This window comes from Nicotiana tabacum, chromosome 24, assembly GCF_000715075.1.
Source record: "Nicotiana tabacum cultivar K326 chromosome 24, ASM71507v2, whole genome shotgun sequence".
Lineage (NCBI taxonomy): Eukaryota > Viridiplantae > Streptophyta > Magnoliopsida > Solanales > Solanaceae > Nicotiana > Nicotiana tabacum.
Window position 1 is genome coordinate 14,827,257 of NC_134103.1, and position 25,858 is coordinate 14,853,114.

Below are 25,858 nucleotides of genomic sequence, written 5' to 3' on the forward strand. Positions count from 1 at the left end.
GAAGGACAACAATTAATTGAAGATTAGCTTACAAGTCATTAGTAAATCTTTTTTATATTTTTGAGCCCTCTCTTTCAGAAATAACTTTTACCACACAAAAGGTCGAGTCCGTATACACTTCACCCTTCTTAGACCTCATTTGTAATATCACATTGGGTATGTTATTGATAACTTGTTAATTTTAGAATCCGTCATATAAAGTGTTTAAGTGGAATATATCCGTTAAATTTTACATATTAATATAATTTAATTAGGTTATAGCATATTAAATTTTTTATTTTTGAAGTTACCATATATGAATGATTACGGACTTTTAGAGGTCGTTTGATATGATATATTATGAAAAATAATATATGTATTAGCCTTGTTATTATTAATCTCTTATTTGGTAGTTATACGCTTTATTCACTACTATATTTGTACATAGCAAACCATGTTATTAGTAATATTTTGATTTTAATACATGAATAAGCATGAATAAAGGTATAATTGTCATTTTAAAACTTTTAATACACCAAACAAAACTGCTGATAAAAAATAATCACAGCACAATCAACCCTAATATTACTAATACTATCTATTTAGCACTAATCTTATACACCCTACCAAACGATCCCTTATAGATCAATTTAATTTGATAGTTCACAAATTCTTTTATTTAGTTAATAAAAAAAATTAAATTGTGTTTAAATATTAAAAAAATAGTATTATTTTTTAGGATAAATTAAAAAAGAAAAAGTAGTTACACGAAAATTACTTTGTATGCAGCCAACCAAATATTAATTTTTAATGAAAATATAAGGGAAGACAAACAAAAATGTGAGAAATCCAAACCAAACAGCTTAAATCCAATTCACCTACCTTTTTGACCATCTCTTGTCCTTTTTCTCTCCATAAAAATAAAACAAAGTCAGCTCTTCCATTCTTCTCCACTTCATTTATATATCCCCCGATTCCATTGTCAGAACCCCCACCACCCCTCTCTGTTTTTTAGATTACAGTTTTTATTACGACAGTATTAGTTATGGATCTGATTCCTTTGATTTAATACTGCTCTGTCCCCGGAGTAGTGAATCGGCTGATCTGTTTTTCCGGTAACTCTGCCGCCCCTTTCGAATATATAAATATATATTCTTTTCTTTTTGTTTTTTTCTTTCCCTTTTCCCACTTTATGTATAGAGTGTACAACAATAATTAAATGCCTTTTTATAAGCTCCTCTTCGTGCTCTGCACCTTTATCAGTTATGACCACCACCAACTGTTCTCTCTTTTTCACGTACACCATCATGTAAGATAAGTATCCTTACATTAATTGCACACTGTATTTTTTCAGATATATATGTTTCTGTATACATATACATATACATATACATATAGAGAAAGAGTTGACCTTTTATGTAAACTTGGGGAGCTGTGTAACACAGCCTGTGTTAATATTTGCTGGCTTCCCACTCTCTCTGGCTTCCCACTCTCTCTTTTCATTCACGTTCATTGCGTTTTCTAACTTCACATACAGTTTCTCTCTTTCTATATTTCCTCAAAGAAGCAAATTAAAACGGCATGATCTTTGTCGTTTTATAAGTTGAGTGTATATTAATTGTCCGACTTTATCTCATCCCTATTCTTCTTCTTCACAACAAGACAAATTAAGGTTTTTTTTTTAGATTTTTCGAATTTGTTGTGTTTTTGGAGATTGTTTTTATAATCTTTGGATTGATCTGCTTATTTAGCTTGATTCTGCAATTGGGTTTTTTAATTTTCTTGGCAAAGATTTGATTTTTACTCCTATTTCATTATTCCTTAAGATTTTTTTTGAAGTACTAAGTTTTATTTCTATAATTTGATGAAATTTGCTACTTTTATATGTGTAAAATTTTGGGATTATTCTTCATATTTAGTTTGATTCTGCTGTTGGATTTTCAATTTCCATGGCAAAGATTGGATTTTTTTTCTCGGATTTCATGTTGTTTTTTTTTTAGTTTTTTGAAGTAGTAAGGTTGTGTTTAATCTGATGAAATTTGGTGCTTTTTAATGTTTTGCAGTGGAACCCAGAAGCAGAACTTTGTACTAAAGGGATAAAGAGGAAAATTCTTTTGATCCACTTTTAGCCAGGTAAAGTTTTATGCTAATCATTTGATTAAATAATTAAGATGTAATTCTTTTTTATGGATTATGAGATGAGATTGTGAATTTTCTTGGGATCCCATGACAACCTGTCAGAATGTATCATTGTGAAGAAATCTTTTTCTTTTTAATTTTTTTAACTTTTTATGAAGAGATTTTGTTATTAAACAATCAGAATATAGATCTAGTTAGAAATGATTATGTAATTTAGCTAAAGAACAAAATGGATGGTGGAGATTGATCTTTAATTATGTACTCATTTGAGCTTTGTACAAATTTTCAAAAGGGTGATCATTTCTTGTCTTTTTCTTCAAAAGTGGACAAAGTTAAGATTCCTGGTGGTTTTGGCAATTTAAACATAAATTCACTATTTTATTGACAGGAAAAAAAAATTAAATGAAAAGAAAGTCACAGAAAGATAAAATAAAGATGAGGTCTGACTTGCACTTTGTTTTATTTTAAATTATGGGCATCTTATGATTGAGATGATTTAGCACCTTTTGGTTTCTTTGAGTTTCTGGAAAAAGTGAGAATCCTATGTTGAAGAGAATGTTAACTTATGAGTAGCATACAAGTATGAGCCTTACCTGTTTTCTGGCCATGGGTTTGAACTGATTTTTTATTTAATTTGAACTTTCTTCTAGTTGTGTTTAATTATTTATCAATTCACCGTAAGCAAGTCCAGCGGCGAATTCAGGATTTATAGTTAGTGGGGTTCTATTCTTTATATATGTGCCAATATTTTCTTCACACACACATAGTTCATACTACATGCAGTGGGTTTTGTTGAACTCGTTGCGTCTGGTCTACATCCACCAATTAAAAAAAAAAGTCAACCCGCTATACTAAGCTTCCGCTATGCGTGGGGTCCGGAAAAAGGCTGGACCACAAGTATCTATTGTACGCAGCCTTACCGGCATTTCTACGAGAAACTATTTTCACGGCTTGAACTTGTGATCTCATGGTCACATGGCAGCAACTTTATCAGTTACGCTTAGGCTCCCCTTCTCTAGATCCACCACTAAACGGGTCATTAAACTTCAAAGGTTGATTTATATTGGATAGTGGTATCTCAAACCTGTTAAGTAATACTCTTCAAACTTCTGCTGGGCATGTGCTAAAATTTACTCTGATTCTGGGAAGTTGCAGGAGATTTCAGCCAATGTTCTTAAAAATAATCTTGAAATTTATATTGACACAGGTTTCGGAGTTGTGTTTCTTCCTGGCTACTTTGATGTTTGCTTCACAGCTTTTGAGAATTCTCCAGACTTTACCAGCTGATGCAAACCATGAAGTCTGGTGTGTACTCGAACTCCTCTTTCTTCTTTTTTGCTTTTGTGCTGCAGCTGCTTAAGCACTGCAGTTTTTTTTTGTAATTTTTAGTGTGTTTTGATAAATGAAGGGGAGCCTTGGCGTAACCGGTAAAATTGTTGCCATGTGACCAGGAGGTCACGGGTTCGAGCCGTGGAAACAGCCTCTTGTAGAAATGTAGGGCAAGACTGCGTACAATAGACTCTTATGGTCCGGCCCTTCCCCGACCCCGCGCATAGCGGGAGCTTAGTGCACCGGGCTACCCTTCCTGTTTTGACAAATAAGTATGAAGTAATTGAAATGTCAATGTTTTCTTATAGTACTCCTTTATTTCTAAGATATATTTACTTTGGGAGTTTTTTTGATAGTTTTTAATGTATTATTCCTACAAATCTTGATCCCTGCATTGAGAAGTTAAATTCGACTGCAGATAACCATCCTCTGTTTTGTGATTCAAACCTAGTCTCTGTGCATGATTCTAAAACATTTGAATGCAACAACAGCGTCCTTGACACAGCTGAAGAGAAGCCTAACATGAAAGGAAGTCAGAACGGGATATTAAGTCATTCGAACGGTTTCGAGGAGGAAGATTCTTTAGGTTTTCCAACAAAAGACTTTAAGAATACAAATGTCCATGACAATAGCGAAGACCCTTTGGCATGCGACAGAGAAGATGGGAATGAATTCTGGAAAGTTCCTGAACTTGATGACTCTATATTTTTTGATACCAACAATGAAATTAAGGTTTCAAGTGTGAGGGACGATCAAAATGGAGACATGTCGAAAGTAATCACTGACAAGAGAGGTGGAAATCCTTTTGCCTGTGACTTTCCCTTAAGTAACACAAATGAAATTGATGCTGCAAGTATGACGAATGATCAAAATGGAGGCTTGTCGAATATCATTCATGGCAAGAGGGGTGGAAATCCATTTGAATGTGATACAAAAGATCGAGATCAGCCATGGAATATTCCAGAATATGAGTGCTCCATGATTGTTGATTTCCTTGATCACAAAGAAAATAAAACCATAGACTCTGATTCGCCTTTTACCTCTCACTCAGAGTTGTTTGAGAACAACACAAATTTATATAGCGATAAAGGTGTCACTGATCATGATCTGCCTGAATTGACAGTTTGCTACAGAGAGAGTAACTTTAACATTGTTAAAGATATATGCATGGATGAAGGTGTACCTGCAGTGGATAAAGTTCTAATTGAAAGCTGGAAAGATGATCAACCTAGCACGTCCGTTTCTGTTGGTGCTGATGAAGACCAGCAGAGTAACACAAGGGAAAGTGTCGATGAGGGGTCACTCACTTCATCTGTATCGAAAGATTCATCTGTCGAAGACGCCAAGAATGTCGTTGCGAGTCATGATATAGAACAAGAGCAGGCTACTGGAGTACTCGTTCCAAATGGTTTCAATCCCTCCGCAGAAGATAAAGCCAACAAAAATGCTGATAAGGATTCTTATCTGGAGGATTTGATGATGATTTTTGGTTCAAAATGTACTGCAAATGGAAAAGTTACTAATGCAACAGAAAAGACATCATCTGCTAATAATGTGGTTCGTACGGAGGAATCCAACCTTAATTCCCAAAAAGCTAAATCTGATGGTGATCAATCTGCACTGCAACCTGATCAGGTTTGTTCCTATTAGCTTTACAGGTGTGTTCTTTGGCCACATTCTTTTGGTTGGTAATGTTTAAAGATTTAGTTTATTGAACTGCAGATGCCTTTGGAGCAAGCAACTTTGAAAAGCCAGACTGCAGTCTCTGCGTCTGATGAGATGGACAACAACGGTCCAACTTCCAACTTATTCCACAATAGCAAGAAGGAAACTGGAGCTAGTATTTTCGACTTCAACTCGACCAAGCCAGACTCCACAATAAGCAAGGAAAAAGATGTCGAAAACTTGCCTGAAGATTCTCTCATGTCAAAGGTCATCGTCGTTCACAAGGATGGGAATTCTGATGATCTTTCAGCTGCTAGTCAAGCTCATAACAGTGTGGACAATACTGCAGACAATGTTCAACAAAAATCCCAAAATGTGGCTAATCTTGAAGATAAACTCTCGGGTAATTTCCCACCAGGTGACCAAGGTCATTTTGCGGATGGAGAGGCAAGTTTTTCTGTAGTTCCTGCATCAGGTTCTATTACTTACTCAGGGCCTATATCGTATTCTGGGAGCATCTCTCTTCGATCAGATGCCAGCACAACCAGTGCCAGATCCTTTGCCTTCCCAGTGTAATGCTTTGCTACTTCTCATGCTTTAAGTTTCCTTTTCATTTCCAGTTAATCCTGATTAGTAACTTGTGATTAACATTTTCCCTTTCTTTTTGCAGTTTACAAAATGAATGGAATAGCAGTCCAATAAGAATGGCAAAGGCAGAAAGGAGGCGTTTACGGAAACAAAAGGGTTGGAAGCAGGGCCTTCTGTGTTGTAGATTCTAAAATTCTTTTTTTTAATTTATTCTATTTATAAGGTTCTTAGTTCAAAAATATACATAACCTTAAATGTCGAACATTTTGAGTATTGTAAGTATACATGTTGATATTCTCTTAGGGGGTGGCATGCTATTCTTGGTAGGTTTTACATGGCTTTAGAGTTTGTTTTATTAAACATGGAGGCTGCAGATGTAAAATCTTTTCTTGCATCTTTGTTTTCCTTATACAATCTATCCTATACTCATCTACTGTTCACATTATGAGAGTTCCTAGTATGTTAATTGTTGCAGATATACGTAGCTATTGTCGGTTATTGCTGTATTTGTTGTTAGTGGACTTACTCGCCGCGAATGTGAATTAGTTGTGCCAAACGGGATACGGATTGTTAAACTGAAAGAAAAGAGGTCTCTGCTTTTCTTTGGTTACTGCCAGAGATTCTTGTTGTTTGCAATTTTGGACATGTAATTCTTTACAAATATGGGCTTCTGATTTAGATCAAAGCTCACCTGTTGTAGTAAATGCCTGATTGAGCAAGGTCCTTGGCTAAATAAGTTTTGTCCTTTGACACTTTTGGTCAAGGCCCATTGTCTTGAGCACTAAAAACCGGGGCATTTGCATCTATACCCAGTTTTGGGGTCATAATTGAATTTATATCCACTTTGCACAAGACTTTGCAAGCCTACCCACTTTAGGATCAGTTCCAGACTTATCGTGTCTGGAGTTTAAAAACAATTAGTCTGAAGTGCAATGCATTTAAGGCCAATTAAGTCTAAAGTGCAAAAATTACACTTAAGATACACTTAAGGCCAAATAAGTCTGAAGTGCAACAAATGTTTTCATGCACTTAAGGTCAAATAGGTCTGAAGTGAAAAAATTGCACTTCAGATGCACTTAAGGCCAAATAGGTATGAAGTGAAAAAATTGCATTTCAGGTGCACTTATGGCCAAATAGGCCTGAAGTGAAAAAATTATACTTCAGATGCACTTAAAGCCAAATAGGTCTGAAGTACAACCAATGTTTTCATGCACTTAAAGTCACGTAGGTCTGAAGTGCAAATTGCCCAGAAACAGAAATTTGTTCTTCGAATTTCAACAATCCAATAAACGATTTAACACCTAAATCTACTCCAAATGAGCTCAAATTTGAAACATAACCTACAAATATCATAAAGAACAAACCTCAATCATCAATTTGTCAAAACAACAATAAATCTAACAAACTCATTTTATAGTTAAGAAGAAGAAACCCCAAGCAGTAGTAAAAAAATAAAGCTCCACGACAGCTCACCACCATAAAACACCATAAACTAACTTAAAATATGCTCACAAATACTATATGAATTCACTGTCACCTTTATTTCCATAGCAAAGACCGGATGAGGTGATTTCTAGAGTTGTGTTGTTACCCGCTTTTGGGAGACTACGAGGTAGCTACTATGTTGTCCGCAGTCCTTGAAGTTCTCTTTCTATTATTTCCTTTGTTATTGTTCTATTGTCCGGACAGTTGTATTAAAGATTTGGCTTTTGTATTATGATATTCAGTAGTGCTCATATACTCGTTGACATCATATCATTGGGATGGTTGTAGCAGTATTGTTGAGTTTTCAATAGTTATTTCACGATATTTTCATTGTTGAGTTTATTAAACCATGTTTATTCAAATTCATTGTTATTGTATGACTGTTGGATTGCCTAGCACGTAGTGTTAGGCGTCGTTGCGGTTCTAGTGAGAGTTGGGTTGTGACAAGTTGGAAGAAGAAGAAGGAGGAGGAGGAGGAGGAGGAGAAAGCCTGAAGTTATCTAAACTTTGCGTACTAGTTAAAAAATAATTCTAAATAATTAAAATGGGTACAAGTTAAATGGGGACGACCAAATAGGACACCTCATGCAATTTTCTCTATAAATATCCATTTTTATGTCACAGAGGAACAATTTAGTGATTTGAAAGTTGACAATGCCTTCAATTTAGAGTTAATTCCCTACATAGTCACCCAACTTGAGTATCCTACCAAAGTCACTTTGTTTGATTTGGGACAATAAGACCACTCAACTATGACTTTTTGACTCAAAAAATAAGAAATACCTATTTGGCATGCCATGTCATTAAATTTTTTTTTTTAAATAATACAATTTATTTTCCACAAACAATTATTTTTCTTTCCTTGCAAACATTGGTCTAGTTTTTTGTTTTTTGGTAATTAACTTTTCTTTATTTACCAAGTAAATATGTACAAGCAGATGAAAACTAAACTAGGTCAGATTTGGATAGACGACCCCAAACCTGTATCTTCATATCATTCTAATACTTCTATCACTATTGCTACGCTATACGACCTATAAATTTAAGGGTAAAAATTTAACTCAGTCATCTTCCTTCGTAGCCTAACACATGAGGCACCTCGACAATACACCTCCTGAATAATGTGCCTTACTATACTCATTATTGTTTTGCTTTTTCCTTGAAACATTCTCATATTCCTTTCTATCCATATAGCATAGATAATTGCTTCCAGCGCCATTCTGTAAATATGAGCCTCAACAGTTTTTCCTTCCCCCTGTTTTATATCCCATTCCTTCTCAACTTGTCATGCCATAGGCTGCCTAGCCAAACATTGCCAATGCAGAATCTTCTTCAATATAGCAGGTGAGACTGTACACTCAAAAAAACATTGGTGTAGTTAATATGATATTTTTGTAATGTATTTTACACTATTCTAAAAAGCATTACTGATTAGATAGAATCTTATAACTTTCGAAACTTAAATTGGATATTCAGATTAAAAATATTGATGATATATTTTTGCTTTATAATATAATAATAAGAAATTTTTAAATTTACTGCTTTATATGAAGATTTTAAATATCTTTACTTATAAGTTTACGATAATAATATATTTATAATTTTATAGACCGTTAAAATTATTCAATAAAAATAATTTTTATAATAATATCCTTCACCAGTATTTTTTTATGTGTTTTAAAAAATATTTATGCCCAAATACCTATGCGGCCCCTTAAACTTGGCTCCAGTTTTCATTTTAACACTTTAACTAAGACGAGTACCTATTGAATACTTAAACCTTATCTTACTTATACCTATTAAACACATTTTTATAACCCTCAACAGACTTCAAAGCGCGAAGCTACTTGCCATTGACCTAACAAATGACACCAATAAGAAAAAGACAAGTGAGCAGAGAAAAAGAAGAGTAAAAATTCTAGAAAGGAAAAAAGAGAAAGAGAAATGGGTTTCATTCCATCTGCTTAAACGCTGTGTATTGGGGAGAGTCTTCTATGGAATCTAATTTCTTTCAAGCTCTGCAGCAGATTGACGATGTATGAGATTGGTCCATTGACTAAAAAATAAATATCTGAAGACAAAAAATAATTTGAAGTTCAGGAAAAATTTGCAGAGCTTCATGGTCGAAAATTTCTCCATCGTCGTCTTCTTCGTCAATCTCATATTTCACCAATTTTCTTTGATCCAATTTCTGATCAATTTTAGTTATCTCATCAATTCAACCTTCTGAGTCAACTTGTTCTTCGTCTCTAAATTTTTAAATCTTCGTTTCATGTAAGGAGGGAAGGGAAAGGATCGAGGTTGGTGGTGGAAGTGGTGGGTAGGGAGGAGGAAGAAGGGGAAGGGTAGAGGGTGGAGGGTGGTGTGCGGAGAAAGAAGAACGAAGGAAAATGGTGGCACCAATGGCGGAGGAGCGGCAGTAATGGAGTTAATAAGGTGGTGTTATGGTTTCTTTAGAAAAAGGAGATTTTATTTAAATAAAAAAGAAGGAAAAATATAATTTCATATCCATTCACGCGCTTAAGAGTGGTGAAATACACATTTTTTTGCCATGTCAGCTATTGTATTTAATAGGCACAAGTAAGACAGGGTTTGAGTGTTCAATAGGTAGTGGCTTTAGTTAAAGTGTCAAAATGAAAACTGGAGCCAAGTTTAAAGGGCCGCATGGGTATTTGACCAATATTTATCTTCTAGTTAAAAAACGTTTGATCTTAATTTTTCAGTTCAAATTTAAGTAATTATAATTGCATATTTGAAAATAATATATATTTGATAAGACTATCTAAATTTCAAAATAATACATCATTTTAATGGGACTATCTAGTGAATCTTATTCTTAATATCTGTTGTTAAATATTTAGTTTTAAATTCAAATTTCAAACTTTGTCTTTCAATTATCAATATGATTGATTTTTACAATTCTTATTAACTTTATCCTAATTATTATTAGTTTTGTTCTAATTTTTCCATAAGTCCTTTTCTTAAAGCGCCACTTGGTTTAACAATATATACATATATATAGAGACATTTTAAATAATAAGTTCTCATAATAAACAAAGAAAATCTCTCTCTCTATATATATAGAGAGAGATATTTTCTTTATTTAATATAAGAACTTATTATTTAAAATTAGACCCATTTTCTTATCGGGTGGGTTAAATGGGTATAAGAGACATGAATTAAATGAGTTTTATTATTAATTTTTTTTTTAATATGACTGTAACGACCTGACCAGTCGTTTTGAGCTCTAGCGCGTCATTCAGCGGTTTGAGATCCTGAACAACTTCACTTCAGGTGTCATGACTTGTACGCGTGGTCGGAATTTAATTTCGGGAAGTTCAGAGTTGATTTGAAAAGAAAATTCTAATTTCGGAAGCCTTAAATTGGAGGAATTGACTAAAGTGTGATTTTTGAGTAGACGACCTCGGAATCGGGATTTGAAGGTTTCAACAGGTTCGTATGATGATTTTGGACTTGAGCGTATGTCCGGATCGGGCTTTAGATGACCCGGAAACGTTTCGACGCCTATTGTGGAAAGTTGGCATTTTGGAAGGATTTCATAAATTTGGGTTGAAGAGCATTTCAATGTTATCGATGTCCGATTGAGATTTCGAGGCTGGGAATAGCTCCGTATGGTGATTCTAGACTTAGGAGCACGTTCGGAAGTGGATTTGAAGGTCTGTAGGTCATTTTGGGGTCATTTGGGTAAAAGTTGGAAATTTGGATAATTTAAGAAGTTTGATCGGGAGTGGACTTTTGGATATCGGGGTCGGATTCCGATTCCGGAAGTTGGAGTAGGTCTATAATGTCGAATGTGACTTGTGTGCAAAATGTGAGGTTAATCGGACGTGATTTGATAGGTTTCGGCATCGATTGCAGAAGTTTGGAATTTCAAGTTCATTAAATTTGAATTGGAAGAGGATTCGTGATTTTCGATGTTGTTTGGCATGATTTAAAGGCTCGACTAAGTCCGCATTGTATTTTAGGACTTGTTGGTATAATTGGTTGAGGTCCCGAGGGCCTTGGGTGGATTTCGGATGGTTAACGGACTGAGTTTGGACTTGGAAGAAGTGCCGAGGCAGCTGATACCCGGTGCAATCGCACCTGCGTGAATAGGGCCGCAGGTGCGAGCCCGCAAGTGCGGCGATTGGGTCGCAGAAGTGACATTTGGACGAAGCTGGGATGGCTGCAGATGCGAGGAAAGCTCCGCAGAAGCGGAATGCGAGCTAGTAGCTGGAGTCGCAGAAACAGATGGTCTCCGTATGTGCGAGACCGCAGGGGCGCATTTGGCATCACAGGTGTGGAGCTGTGTTGGGCAGAGGGAATGCGTAGGTGCGAGGTTTTGGCCGCACCTGCGAGACCGCAGATGCGGTGAAGCGGCCACAGGTGTGAGAGTCGCTGGCAGAAGGGTTCTTTAAGAACGGGATTTGGCCCATTTTCTTCCATTTTTCTTTTGGTTGGGGCGATTTTGGAGAGTTTCAAAGGGAGGTTTCCATCAAGTAACACAAGGTAAGTGATTTTTATTTATTACAAGCTAAATACATGGTTTTTATATGGATTTAAACATGGAAATTAGTAAAAATTTGGGGTTTTGAAGAAAAACCTAGAAATTGGTATTCTTTGATTTTGATCACGAATTTGGGCATGAAATTGAGAATAAATTATATATTTGAGTTCGTAGTGCTATAAGTAGTGTTTGTCTTCAAAAAGTTTCGGAATCCGGGCACGTGGCCCCGAGGGTTGCTTTATCGGCTTTTCGAGCGGAGTTGGGCATTTGTCTAATTTGATTGGAGCGACGGGCATCAGTTTGAGGTGTTAGAGGGCTTTGGAGCTGGTTATGGAATTTCGGAGCGAGGTAAGTCTCTTGTCTAACTCTGTGAGGGGAAAATTACCCCTAGGTGTTATATATTGATGTGTGCTACTTGTTGTGCGGGCTACGTATGCGCGAGGTGATGAGAGCTCGTACGTAGCTACATTCATGTTATTGCCCTGGTAGGCTTAGGTTCACATCATGCTATAGCTGTATTATTTGAGCAGTCTCTCGCCTATTAAATTTCTCTGTTTTACATTACTACTTGAGACTAGACTTGTTATTGTAGAGACTTCACGAGTTCATGATTAGTCACCGAATAATTCTACTCCTCTTACGGCATGTTTTCGTGATTTATATACTTCATTGAAAGGTTTTTGTTAAAGAAATTATAACTCACACGTTTATTCGTGAGTGAGGTCAAGGACCCGTCAAAGCTTTTTACTCTATGGGATCGGGCCATTCACCTCGGCAGGAATTTGTATTTCACTCTTATGGGATCGGGTCGTTCGCCTCGGCAGGAATTTTTATTTCACTCTTATGGGATCGGGTCGTTCACCTCGGCAGAATTTATGTACCATACTTTCATGAGAGCGGGTCGTTCGCCTCGGCAGTTTAATAGATGTATCTATGGTTCGGGCCGTTCGACCCTCGGCAGTGCACATTTTAAATTCTTATGTTGGATTGGGTCGTACGCCTCGGCATTTCCTATATCATATCCTCATGGATTCGTGCATAATATTTGGCAAAAAGCCAGTATATCTGTGAGTTTTCCCGATTTGAGTTATGACGGTCTACCTGATGAGATCCACTATATATGTATATATATGCTCCGGTTAAGGAGGGAATTTCTATTGAAGAGCTTGAGTTCCTCGAAAAGAGGGAGATTTGTACCACGTGATTTATTACTTGTTTATCTTATTTATTTACTCCGCCTTATATTTACTTATCTCTTTATTGTACCTGATGTTATTGGACCACTAGTGAGTTTTTATGTCGACCCCTCGTCACTACTCCTCCGGAGTTAGGCTAGATACTTATTGGGTACACGTTGATTACGTACTCATGCTACACTTGCTACACATTTTTGTGCAGATACGTATGTGACTAGTGGCCTTGTGAGAGTAGAGGTGTGTATGCATGCGGGGACTTACGTGAGCTGCATTCCACATTACGACCCGCAGTTGGCAGAGTCTCCTTCAGAGTATTTATATTTCTCCTGCCCAAATTTGTATTCTGTACAGATGCTGTATTTTATTTTACATTTCTAGTTGATGCTCATGCACTTGTGACACCGGATTTTGGGGTAATTATGAGTTTGGTTGTATTGCAATTGTTAAAAATATTATCATTTACTCTGTAAATTCCATCTTCTACTATTTAATGAAAGGAAAAATATGATTTCAAAATATTAAAACGAAAACCAAATTGAGTATTTATTGTTGGCTCTCCTGACAGCGGTGTCTGGCGCCATCATGACCTTTAATGGATTTTGGGTCGTGACAATATGGTATTAGAGCGCTAGGTTCACTTAGGTCTCATGAGTCATGAGAGAGTCTAGTAGAGTCTTGCGTATTGGTACGAAGACGTATGTACTTATCTTCGAGAGGCTACAAGGATGTTAGGAGCACTTCCCTTCTTGATTCCTCATCGTGCGAATTGATTCTTTTGAGGCTTGCACCTTTATTTCTTTCCTATTCAATCTTATGCGACATGAAACACTTGTTATAGATTGGGAATCGGGGAATTGTTATGGTACGATAGAGGTGGTGCAGGATGTCTCTGCCTACGTGTTTGATTGGGCTATTATCGTCGCCTTACAGAAGGTCGTCTTGTCGTTTCAGCGTAGCATCAGTTTTTCCTATGGTTTTGAGATTTGGCATTGATTGTTATGATGATTCGTGCATTGTTATCGCACCGTATTTGTGTAATGGTAGGATGCATGTCTATGCGACGAGGCAGTGAATGACTTTAAAGGAGGTTTTACTCAGTACATGATTCAGAGGCTCAGTGTTTTATTTCTAGCGGAGGGAAGGCAATCGGACTATGAATGTTTGGGTTGATGGAGTAACGAGACTTGGTATTTTGAGCGCGGTTGAATTTTCATCTGTGATGTGGTGTCGTCGTCATTGATTTAATGTGTTAAGCTCGTCGGTGTTATGGTCTTCTCTAAATTGCCTTCGGAGTAGGGTGTTGTGAAATGGCGCCTGAGAGGCGGTTGTCAGAGATATCAAAGTGTAGCTATTTCAGAATCGAATTGGTACTTCTAGTATTGATGGCTCTAGAAAGATGATCTTCTAAGAGGTTTAGAGTTGGTGGCGACTCATGTGTTCGGATGTTACAGAGATGGATTCGGGTTTGGAGAAACAATTGGGCATCGAAGGACGAGGAAAGGACATGTGGGAGGTATCTTGCGGTTGTTGAATTGTTAGGCGGTCAAGTGTGAAAAGTAGAAGTCGAAGAGTTGCTTAAAGAAGAGGGTTTGACCAAAGTGGGAGAGTGGCAGAGTAGCATATGGGTTCTGTGGTAGGATAGCCACACGCCTTGAGAGAAGCTTAGGGCAATTTGGGAATCGTGATGGGCAGTGACTAGGACCATGGATTTTATTTGGATGCAACATGACTTCGAGTTTGGAATGCATTGTTGGACTTTTAGCTGATGTCAATGGGGAAGAAGGAACCTTGGCGGGTCCTAGGGTTATGTAATTGTAGCTTCAAGCTAAGTGGGAGAGCCTCACCGTCTATGATTGGATTGCGTAATTGTCAACTTGTGCGGTTTCTGGTTATCGGTGTATTGATGGGTTATTACGACTAAGGAAAGAAAACATCAGTGGTAACTTGGGCAAAGGATTTGAGGAATGTGTGCTATCTTTGGCCTTATCGGTTCATGTTCAGGTCTTGGGTAGACTCAGAGTTTATGCTTCGTGTGGATGTGATGTATAAGGAAAGGAATTCAGCTGGTTGCTTCTTCGAGAGGGTGTTCATGTGCTAGCAGGGCCTTGGAGTTTGATTATATTCGTGGACAAGTCAGAGTGGGTGACTCTCAACAATGGTCCTAGTAGGTTCAAAATTCAAGGCGCGGTGCCTAAGGATTTCGAGTTCGGAGTATTGTTAAGTAGCGAGTTTTGGCAGTGGATTATGAAAAAGGGGGGACTTGGAATGTTCTATGTTGTCTACAGTCTGCAGTGCAGCATCGGAGGAACGGGAGAAACTAACTTCGGATTCATGGAAGAATTATCTGAATAGGTGTACCAGTTGAAGATGTGAATATGCGCAAGGAGGGTATGAGATGGTTCATGGGTTTTGGAGACAACGTGGTCTCGTGAAATAAGGTCCCTCAGGGTGAGTGAGGATTTGGGTTCATGATATTTTGAATGGAGCTACTATTATTATTCCTAAGGCAAGTCCAGAGTAAATTTGAAGAAGTCAGATCGGTAAGCAATGGTTGAATTGGCATGATGGTGGCAATGATCAGTTCCTTCAGCGTGTTAAGCATACATGTGATTTGTGGACGTACGTGCGGGGCTTGACGGCCGTCGTAATTGATTTCATTCGGAGGCATTCGAGTATTATGGCCTGTTATGTGTAGATGGATCCCGGAAGAGTTATGGTAGTTTAGACTATTACTTGAGGTTTGTATTTTCTGCAGTTATGTGAATTCAGTCACGTGTTGCAATGGTTCTCTGAAATGAGTTAATTAAAAGGTTTCTAAATGATAAAGTGTTTATCCTATTAGTGGGTCAGGGGTTATTATGGGATTCTGGTACTTTCATGTATTGGCATGTTAGGTGCAGTGAGCGGCAGGGGAAATTGGAAGCTGAGGATCAAGGTCGCGGTTCGGTGTTGACAAGAATGTCATGAGCTCGGATAAGTAGGGAAAAATTCAGATGTTTGGAGTAAGCTGGTGTTGTCCTAAGCGTCACCTGAGATCGATGTCTTGTGTAAGAGGCTTCGTGTACTAATTTGCAGCTTCTTGATTTGCTTTACAATATTAGTGTGACCGGTAGTATGGATGTGCAGACTTGTTACCTGATGCGAAAGGTCGTGGAAGTGTATCCCACGGGAAGATTGTATAAGTGTGACATGTAGTCACTTGATTGATTAAAGATTTAAAACCAAGTATGGAGATTGTGGTACTATCGCTAATGTGAGAATTTATGCCTGAAGGGCGCTCGGTTCATTTGGTTGTGGAATTTGGAAGTTTGTTACGGATTTGACGGTTGTTCTTATGTGTTGTGGATAGGTCATTGTGGGTCCTTGAGAGGCTATTTAGCCAAGCATGGTATGATTAGAATCGGTTTGAGGTCCATGGACAGATCTAAATATGAATGTGGGCTCTATATCAGGCCGGATGTGCTCGTCTCAGCATAGCATTATTTTCGGAAGGGTCTTTGGGCCTTGGATGTTATTTTTGTCGTCAGCTATTCCGTGTAATCTATATTATACTAGGTGGGTTGTGAGGTGGTTTGTTTATTCGCACTCGTATTGAGGTCCCGTATGGTTTGTGGTATTATGTGAGCATGATGGCTCTCGAGATGCAAATCATATGTTGCACCTTAGTTGTGCTTGAGTTTTATAGCGTATGACACTACCTGTCTCCCCAGGATTTGTATTATGCACTTGGCGTGCTTATGGTTGATATTCGGGCATTTCGTGAGTATAAGCATTATGACTCGATGTGTGTTTTCTTTAGATTATTATGTGTGGATCGAGTGGCACGCCGCCACCGGTATATGGTTGGATCGGGTAGCACGCTGCCACGGATATGTTGTTTGGATCGGGTGGCACGCCGCCATGGGTATCATGGTTGGATCGGGTTGCATGCCGCAATGGTATCATGTGTGGATCGGGTTGCACGCCGCAACAGTGTGTTATTGAGTATAGTTTCCCACATCTATTATTGTGTGATTTGCTTCTCATATTCTGAGGAAGGTTCATGACATTTTTTCGGTTGTTTAAATTAGCTACGTGGGTTGAGTAGTTCTTTCCAGAGTTCGTTTCCTTATGTATCACATTCGGGGTTGTAGCTTGTTGGCACATTGTGGCATCATATGAGACTTTTGGCAGTGTCCGAGGTAGCTTATTTCCTGAGCAGCTTGTACTGGGTGAGACGAGATTATTGGACCTGGGATCAGTGCGATCAGATTTATATGAAGCATATTAAAGAGTAAGTATTATTATTCAGTCCAGAATGAGGTAATGGTTCTTGTCGGGAGAAGAGACTCCATAAATTGTGATTCGGCAGATGGTTATGAGTTATACAAGTCTTCTCTGTCGTGGCAGTGTTGCGAGAGTTAAAACAAGGCTTAATTGGTCGTGAGGTACACTACGGGCTTCGGGTCAATGGAAACTTTAGCTGTTGTGCTTTGGAAAGATTGCCTTAGGAAAATGAGTTATGCGGTGCATGGTAAGAATTCGGTAAAGGTATACAATCATGTGTTGGTACATCATGTAGTGATGGATACGGTGTTCGTATGTTGGAAACAGACCTGGTAGAAAATTTCAGATGTCGGAATTTGGCTCTAAGGCTTATTTGACCCAAAAAAAGGGGAAGGATTTTCAGGTTTGCTCAAGAAAATGTGCATAACTGAGTTGCGGTAGCAGGGGTAGGTGCACGAGGTGTTAAACGATGATTTCGGACAAACTCCACAGCAATTCTTACCACGTTCGAGGACGAACGTATGTTTAAGTGGGAGATAATGTAATGACCCGACCGGTCGTTTTGAGTTCTAGCGCGTTATTCAGTGGTTTGAGACCTTGATCAGCTTCACTTAAGGTATTATGACTTGTACGAGTAGTCGGAATTTAATTTCAGGAAGTTCAGAGTTGATTTGGAAAGAAAATTCTAATTTCGGAAGTCTTAAGTTGGAGGAATTGACTAAAGTGTGATTTTTTACTAGACGACCTCGGAATCGAGATTTGAAGGTTCCAACAGGTTCGTATGATGATTTTGGACTTGGGCATATGTCCGGATCAGGCTTTGGATGACCCGGGAATATTTCGGCGCCTATTGTGGAAACTTGACATTTTGGAAGGATTTCATAAATTTGGGTTGAAGATCATTTCAATGTTATCGATATCCGATTGGGATTTTGAGCTTGGGAATAGCTCCGTATGGTGATTCTGGACTTAGGGGCATGTCCGAAAGTGGATTTGGAGGTCCGTAGGTCATTTTGGGGTCATTTGGGCGAAAGTTGGAAATTTGGATAATTTTAAGAAGTTTGACCATGAGTGAACTTTTTGATATCGGGGTCCGATTCCGATTTCGTAAGTTGGAGTAGGTCCGTAATGTCGAATGTGACTTGTGTGCAAAATTTGAAGTCAATCAGACGTGATTTGATAGGTTTCGGCATCGATTGTAGAAGTTTGGAAATTCAAGTTCATTAAGTTTGAATTGGAAGAGGATTCGTGATTTCGATGTTATTTGGCGTGATTTGAAGGCTCAACTAAGTCCACATTATGTTTTAGAACTTGTTGGTATAATTGGTTGAGGTCCCGAGGGCCTCGGGTGGATTCCGGATAGTTAACGAACCGAGTTTGGACTTGGAAGAAGTGATGAGGCAGTTGATACCTGGTGCAATCGCACCTGCGTGAATAGGGCTGCAGGTGCGGTAATTGGGTCGCAGAAGTGACATTTGGACGGAGCTGGGATGGCCGCATATGCGAGGATGTTTCCGCATCTGCGAGCCCCCAGATACAAGGAAAGCTCCGCAGAAGCGGAATGCGAGCTGGTAGCTGGAGTCGCAGAAGCAGAAGGTCTCCGCGTATGCGAGACCGCAGGAGCGCGTTTGGCATCGCAGGTGCGGAGCTGTGCTGGGAAGAAGGCATGTGCAGGTGCGAGGTTTTGGCCACACCTGCGAGACCGTAGATACGGTGAAGCGGCTGCAGGTGCGGGAGTTGCTGGGCAGAAGGGTTCTTTAAGAACGGGGATTTGGCCCATTTTCTACCATTTTTCTTTTGGTTGGGGCGATTTTGGAGAGCTTCAAAGGGAGGTTTCCATCAAGCAATACAAGCTAAGTGATTTTCATTTATTACAAGCTAAATATATGGCTTTTATATGGATTTGAATATGAAAATTAGTAGAAATTTGGGGTTTTGAAGAAAAACATAGAAATTGGTATTCTTGGATTTTGATCACGAATTTGGGCATGAAATTGAGAATAAATTATATATTTGAGTTCGTATTGCTATGGGTAGTGTTTGTCTTTGAAAATTTTCAAAATCCGGACACGTGAGCCCGAGGGTTGCTTTATCGACTTTTCGAACGGAGTTGGAAATTTGTCTAAATTGATTTGTTATGAGTATTAGAGTATATTTTTACTGGTTTACACGTTATTTGACTAGTTTTGGAGCAACGGGCATCAGTTTGAGGTGTTAGAGGGCTTCGGAGCCGGTTATGAAATTTCGGAGCGAGGTAAGTCTCCTGTCTAACTCTTTGAGGGGAAAATTACCCGTAGGTGTTGTATATTGATGTGTACTACTTGTTATGGGGGCTACGTACGTGCGAGGTGACGAGCCTGTACGTAGCTACATTCATGTTATTGCCCGGGTAGGGTTAGGTTCACATCATGCTATAGCTGTGTTATTTGAGCAGTCTCTCGCCTATTAAATTCCTCTATTTTACATTACTACTTGAGACTAGACTTGTTATTGTAGAGACTTTACGAGTTCATGATTAGTCACCGAATAATTCTACTCTTCTTACGGCATATTTTCGTGGTATATATAAGTCATTGAAAGGTTTTTATTAAAGAAATTACAACTCACACGTTTATTCGTGAGTGGGGTCAAGGACCTTCAAAGCTTCTTACTCTTATGGGACCGGGCCGTTCGCCTTGGCAGAAATTTTTATTTCACTCTTATGGGATCGGGTCGTTTGCCTCGACAGGAATTTATATTTCACTCTTAAGGGATCGGGTCGTTCGCCTCGGCATGATTTATGTACCACACTCTTATGGGAGCGGGTCGTTCGCCTCGGCAGTTTAGTAGATGTATCTATGGTTCGGGTTGTTCGACCCTCGATAGTGCACAGTTTAAATTCTTATGTTGGATTGGGTCGTACGCCTCGGCATTTCCTATATCATATCCTCATGGATTCGTGCGTAATATTTGGCAAAAGGTCAGTACATTTGTGAGTTTTTTCGATTTGAGTTATGACGATCTACCTGATGAGATCCAATATATATGTATGTATATGCTCCGGTTAAAGAGGGAATTTCTAATGAAGAGCTTGAGTTCCTCGTAAAGAGGAGGGATTTGTACCACGTGATTTTTTACTTATTTACCTCATTTATTTACTCTGCCTCATATTTACTTATCTCTTTACTGTACCTGATGTTATTAGACCACTAGTGAGTGTCTATGTCGACCCCTCGTCACTACTCCTCCGGGGTTAGGCTAGATACTTACTGGGTACACGTTGATTACGTACGCATTCTACATTTGCTGCACATTTTTGTGCAGGTACGTATGTGGCTAGTGGCCTTGTGAGAGAAGAGGCGTGTATGCATACGGGGACTTACATGAGCTGCATTCCATATTACGACCCGCAGTCGGCAGAATCTCCTTCAGAGTATTTATATTTCTCCTGCCCAAATTTATATTATGGACAGATGTTGTATTTTATTTTACATTCCTACTTGATGCTCATGCACTTATGACACCAGATTTTGGGGTAATTATGAGTTGTGCTGTATTGAAATTGTTAAAAATATTATCATTTACTCTGTAAATTTCATCTTCTACTATTTAATGGAAGGAAAAATATGATTTCAAAATATTAAAACAAGAACCAAATTGAGTATTTATTGTTGGCTTGCCTGACAGCGGTGTCTGGCGCCATCACGACCTTTAATGGATTTTGGGTCGTGACAATGACATGGCGCCAAATAAGTGTTCTTTATTTTCTTAGTCAAAAAGGCAGTACTTGGGTGACTTTATTGTTCCAAACCAAACAAAAGTGATTTGATAGATATTCCCATAAGTTGGGTGACCATACAATGAATTAACTCCTTCAACTTATAGTATTACTGAGTTTAATTTCAGTGGCCTAATGACCTCCAAGTGGGCTTTATTTAATCCCCTGCAAATTGTGTGAAGAAGAAAGTATTAAATTCTTTCAGGGGGGTTGTTTTGCTAGCCTCAAGGTTTCACGTATTAATTTTGATGATAACAAACTAACATAATTATTAATTAAAGAACATTTACTTGTGGTAATCTTATTCTTGCACAGGTTTGTTCAAGGAAAAAGAAGTTGGTAAAGATCCAAAGAAATATGAGAAAGGGAATTTCATGTGAAGAATTTATGATCGAAAATATTATCAAGGCAGATTATTTTCTGAGATTTAATCTCCAGGCGTCATAGATGGAATAATATTTTAAAGTCAAATTTCAAATATTGAAGAAGAATATGCGGAAATAATGGAAGGAATATCTTGAAAGGAAAGTTGTTAAAATCATGGAGAAGATCTATTAATTTGTGGAAGAAAAATACTATATAAAAAAGATACTACAAGGCCAAGGAAGAATATATTTTCTATGGAAAGAAAATATATTATAGATGTAGTACAATCTATATTATGGAAGATTATTTTTCAAGATCAAGAAAGGAATATTTTCAATGTAATAGGAGTTCAAAAATACTACTATTATTTATGAAAAAATATTCTTACTACATTCCTTCTTTGGTATGGAAAAAGAATAATTTATGGAAATAAGTTTGAGTTCCATATAAAGAATGACTATTGCTCTTATGGAAATTCTTGAATATTGAATCAAGACTATAGAAGGTTGAAGAATGATGCACGTGGAGATGCAGCAGAAATTAATTATGAAATGCAAGGTTTTCTAAAGAAGATCAACCAAGATATTACATCCAAATAAAGAGAGAATATTCTACTACCATAAAAGGAAAAAGAGGTGCGGTGAATGAAGGATCAACAAATGGAATGTTGAAGAATTGTATTTCTGAATCAAGTTTCTATAGGCCTACGAAGAAAATTACTTATGATCAAATTGAGAGCTCATTAATGACTCAAGCACCAAGAAAAGAAAAAAGGAAAAGAATCCTCTACACAAGGATTCTCATGCTGGTACTCAACGAATATTTTACATATTCAATAAAGGAAAGTGGAGACAACCAAATACAAGAAGCCAAACAAGGAAAAGAAATCAATGTTGCAAATATGCCTATGGTATATCTACATTCAAAAGAGTGCCAAGTCAATATACTGTCCATATTCATATAAGTACTGGAGCTGCAATTTATGGAAACAAATAAAGGAGTAACGGTCAAATCCATTTGGGCTGTGCAATAGCTAGAACAAGTTGAAAGGGCTATAAATATACAAACTTTATGAAGGAAGAAAGTACACAGCTTTCTATACAATTGTCTACCCAACTACAAGTTATTTATTCTACTCTTAACAAGCATTGTAATTCACTTTTAGTAGATTTACTGTGTACACAAAAGAGTGAAGAGAGACAAAATTATTAGAGAGACAAAATTATTAGAGAGACAGTGTGTCCTTAGAGGTTGTGTCATTATTCATTTCGTTGGTAAGCGAGTGAAAACCAAAGAGTCGTTGTTGGTGAGCGAGTAAAAACCAACCTTTTGCATTGTTGGTGAGCGTATTAAAACCAACCCTTCTTCGTTGTTGGTGAGCGAGTGAAAACCAACCTTGTAAACGTTGGTGGTGAACGTTGAAAATCACACAAATTGTACTCAATTCATATTACAAAGAGCTAAAGAGATAACACCCTTGCAACCCAAGGAGATTGGAGTAGAATATCACATTAATTCCGAACCAGTAGGATACACTAAATCCATCTCAAAAATACGAAAAGAAAGTATAATACTAGTCACTAGTTTAGAATAATGAATGAATACTCGTGACGCTAATAAAAATGACCATGGAGCGATTCTAAGAGTTCAAAAGAAAAGAGACAATAGCAAATAGGTAACTCCTTGCCCTCGCGAAGCAATGTGGGGTTCACCAGGAACTGCCAACTCGTGTACTCTAATTAATGAAATCCTCCCTTGTGCCAATTGCTGTCTCTGGAAAACATAGCGGGGAATGAATCAATAGCTCAGTGAGCAATAACACTTAACCACAATCATTTTTAATTGGGGGCAAATCAGAAAATATGCTTGTATAATAATAATCAGAACTGTCATAAAAATAAAACGCCCTCTCAAAAATGGTAAATATAATCAGTTTATTTATATGCTTCCTGTAACAGAAATCAATTTAACAAATCGATAATAAACTCGCTAAATACTGTGTCATAAAAAATCTTTATATTTGGGAGATTTTCAAGAAAGGACCATGTAATCTGTATCACTGTGTGGACCCCTTCATAAAAGGAGTCAAATATAACTGTAGGTCCCTACTCGAGGGAAAACTGTAATTGTATGCTAGTTCTACCTTCCCACTAGCGAGGGCTATAACTGTAATCGGTAATTTGTAAATACAAGATGCATGAGGTCTAACGAACCCGTTGTTAGCTACGGGATCCTTCAAAGTCTCCTTCCATCTATACTTGTCTTTATAATCCGTCAATATTCATATGAAAATACTTTTAAAACAGTACAGGACATTTCAGTTCTTATCAAATCATGTAGTTTCATTCGGTAACAGTAATCATATTTCCGGTAACAGTAAAACATATCTAGTAACGGCGAGAATATTTATAACAACTGTGATCATCGCAAATAATTATTTCGGTATCATATTGAGTGAAGGACTTGTCCCACATACAAATTCAAACACGGGTAACAAATACTATTTTCAAAATGATGTATAAACCATACAAGTTATAAAAACACAAGTTGCGATAAGATTACTACTCACAATACTCGTGCCGAAATACAAAGCGTATCACTTCGAGCAGTCCGTACAACTTCTTTCGATCAATCTATATTATCAGAAACATGAGTTAAGTATCAACTTCATGAGTTAAGTATCAACTTCATGAACTACGACATAGTCGGGTTTTATTCTATCAAATGTCCTCCTGATTCCATTTGAAATAACCTCAATCAGGCTACCCATGACCCTATCAAACTATTCTCTGTAATTCTTTATTTCTCAGTTCATTAATCGAACATCAGTTAATAACTTTATCATAATAAAATATCCAATTTTAATGTTACCCATTATAAATAAGCACCATCTCAATTCCAATATCAGATTTAAAAAGCTAAACAATTCAAACTTAAACACTCTCAATAACTCTTCAAAATAGGTTATACCCTAATATGTGCATAGCTAAACCCAATTAAAGTTAAGTGCACATCATCTTTCTCGCTAGTATTTAGCTTCAGTTTCCAATGAAACCTTACATACTCGGGGAAACAACTCAAATAGAATCAAAGTAACATTAACCTGTATAAGCCGAGGTGTGGCAGTAGCTATGAGCTTCAAATCTGCTCCTTCTTTTGTCTTGTATGGTTTAATGACAAAACTTTATTCTTCTAAACATTCTTTCACGTTGCTGAAGTATTTTACCTTGGTTTTTAGTTGAGTTGTTGTCCAATATCTTGCTCCAGGTTAAGCTTTCCTCTCTTTTGCCTTTTGATTCTTTAATCTTGGAATATAACTCCCCCCAAATCCCTAACTCCCGTAATGTAATATTATAGTGGGCTCGGCCCATTAATTGCCCATAGTATTTTTCTTTTCTTTTTTGTCTCTTCTTTTATTTTATTAATTTAGCTAATGACTTAAAATGTCCATAGTTAAAAATGGGTCATTACACTACCCACTTTATGGCAACCAAAAGTTAATACTCTTGAATACGGAGATCTCGAGAAAGGTGATCTCGACAAACTATCATATGATGAACTTCGTAGAGACCTTATAACCTTTGAGCAAACCCATCTCAAAAAATATGGACATGAAGAGAAGAAAAAAAGTGTTGCCTCTAAATCAACTATTGCTAAGTCTGAAGGTGAAGACGAAGAAGAAGGAGACAAACATCAAGATGATATTGTATTATTTTTGTCACGACCCAAAAACCTAACATGTCGTGATGGAACCTATCGTGGAACTAGGCAAACCGACTCATACCAAAACAAACCGATATTTTCATTTCAAGGATAATTTCAAGTCTATTTAGCGTAAAAACCTTCGTAAAGGAGTTCAAATCAAAACAAAAATGCTGAAAAGAAAAATCCGACATCGGGGTGTCACTAGTCATGAGCATCTACTACAATCTGTCTAACAATATCAAGACTAACTCAGCCTGGAAAATAGCTAAATACAACTAAAGGAATATAAGAGGGAGAAAAGCAGGGCTGCGATCGTCAGGCAGCTACCTTGCTATCCCCGAGAAAATCTACAACCGGAATAGTCAACAGCCATTACCGTGTCCATCTAACCTGGATCTGCACACAAGGTGCTGGGAGTAACGTGAGTACGCCAACTCAGTAAGTAACAATAACAAATAAAGACTGAGCAGTAGTGACGAGCAACAAAGCATATAAAGTTCATATCATGAAATCTTAGTAAAATACAACATGCTAAAAAAAACAGTGTTTGAACCAAATCATCTCATTTAAACCCAGTTCCAGTAAAATTATAAATATCCCATCGGGCAACATTACTCATATACAGCCACTCGGGCAAACCTCACAATCACCCATACCTCTCGGGCATACCTCACAATCACTCATGCCACTCGGGCATACCTAACAATCACTCATGCCTCCCAGTCACTCAGCACTCGGCGCTCGGCACTCAAACTCAGTAGGTACCTACGCTCACTGGGGTGTGTACAGACTTCGGAGGGGCTCCTTCAGCCCAAGCGCTATAATCTGCACGGACAACTCACGTGTTATAATATCATATCAGAATCAGCACGGACA

The 25,858-nt window shown here is 37.7% G+C and overlaps 1 protein-coding gene and 1 long non-coding RNA gene across 6 annotated transcripts; one reads left to right on the forward strand and one right to left on the reverse strand.

The window, feature by feature from the left end:
* The first annotated feature begins 931 nt into the window (after positions 1 to 931).
* Positions 932 to 6,145, forward strand: LOC107812767 (uncharacterized). 5 transcript variants are annotated; one of them, XM_075247835.1, is made up of 6 exons: positions 932 to 1,094; positions 2,043 to 2,112; positions 3,326 to 3,423; positions 3,866 to 5,082; positions 5,170 to 5,684; positions 5,783 to 6,145. In XM_075247835.1, exons 3-6 carry the CDS (start codon positions 3,405 to 3,407, stop codon positions 5,889 to 5,891), a joined length of 1,860 nt encoding a protein of 619 aa, XP_075103936.1. In that variant the 5' UTR covers positions 932 to 1,094; positions 2,043 to 2,112; positions 3,326 to 3,404; the 3' UTR covers positions 5,892 to 6,145. The 5 variants fall into 5 exon arrangements, with proteins under 5 accessions (XP_075103936.1, XP_075103937.1, XP_016493424.2 ...); XM_075247836.1 differs by having other exon boundaries at positions 941 to 1,094; positions 3,939 to 5,082; XM_016637938.2 differs by lacking the exon at positions 932 to 1,094 and adding an exon at positions 1,374 to 1,651 and having other exon boundaries at positions 3,939 to 5,082.
* Positions 6,146 to 22,762: 16,617 nt separating this feature from the next.
* On the reverse strand, positions 22,763 to 24,589 carry LOC107812765 (uncharacterized). The gene is made up of 3 exons (XR_001654169.2): positions 24,381 to 24,589; positions 23,847 to 23,910; positions 22,763 to 23,050 (listed from the first exon to the last, which is right to left on the reverse strand). It is a non-coding gene; the product is annotated as an uncharacterized LOC107812765 (long non-coding RNA).
* Between the last annotated feature and the right edge of the window lie 1,269 nt (positions 24,590 to 25,858).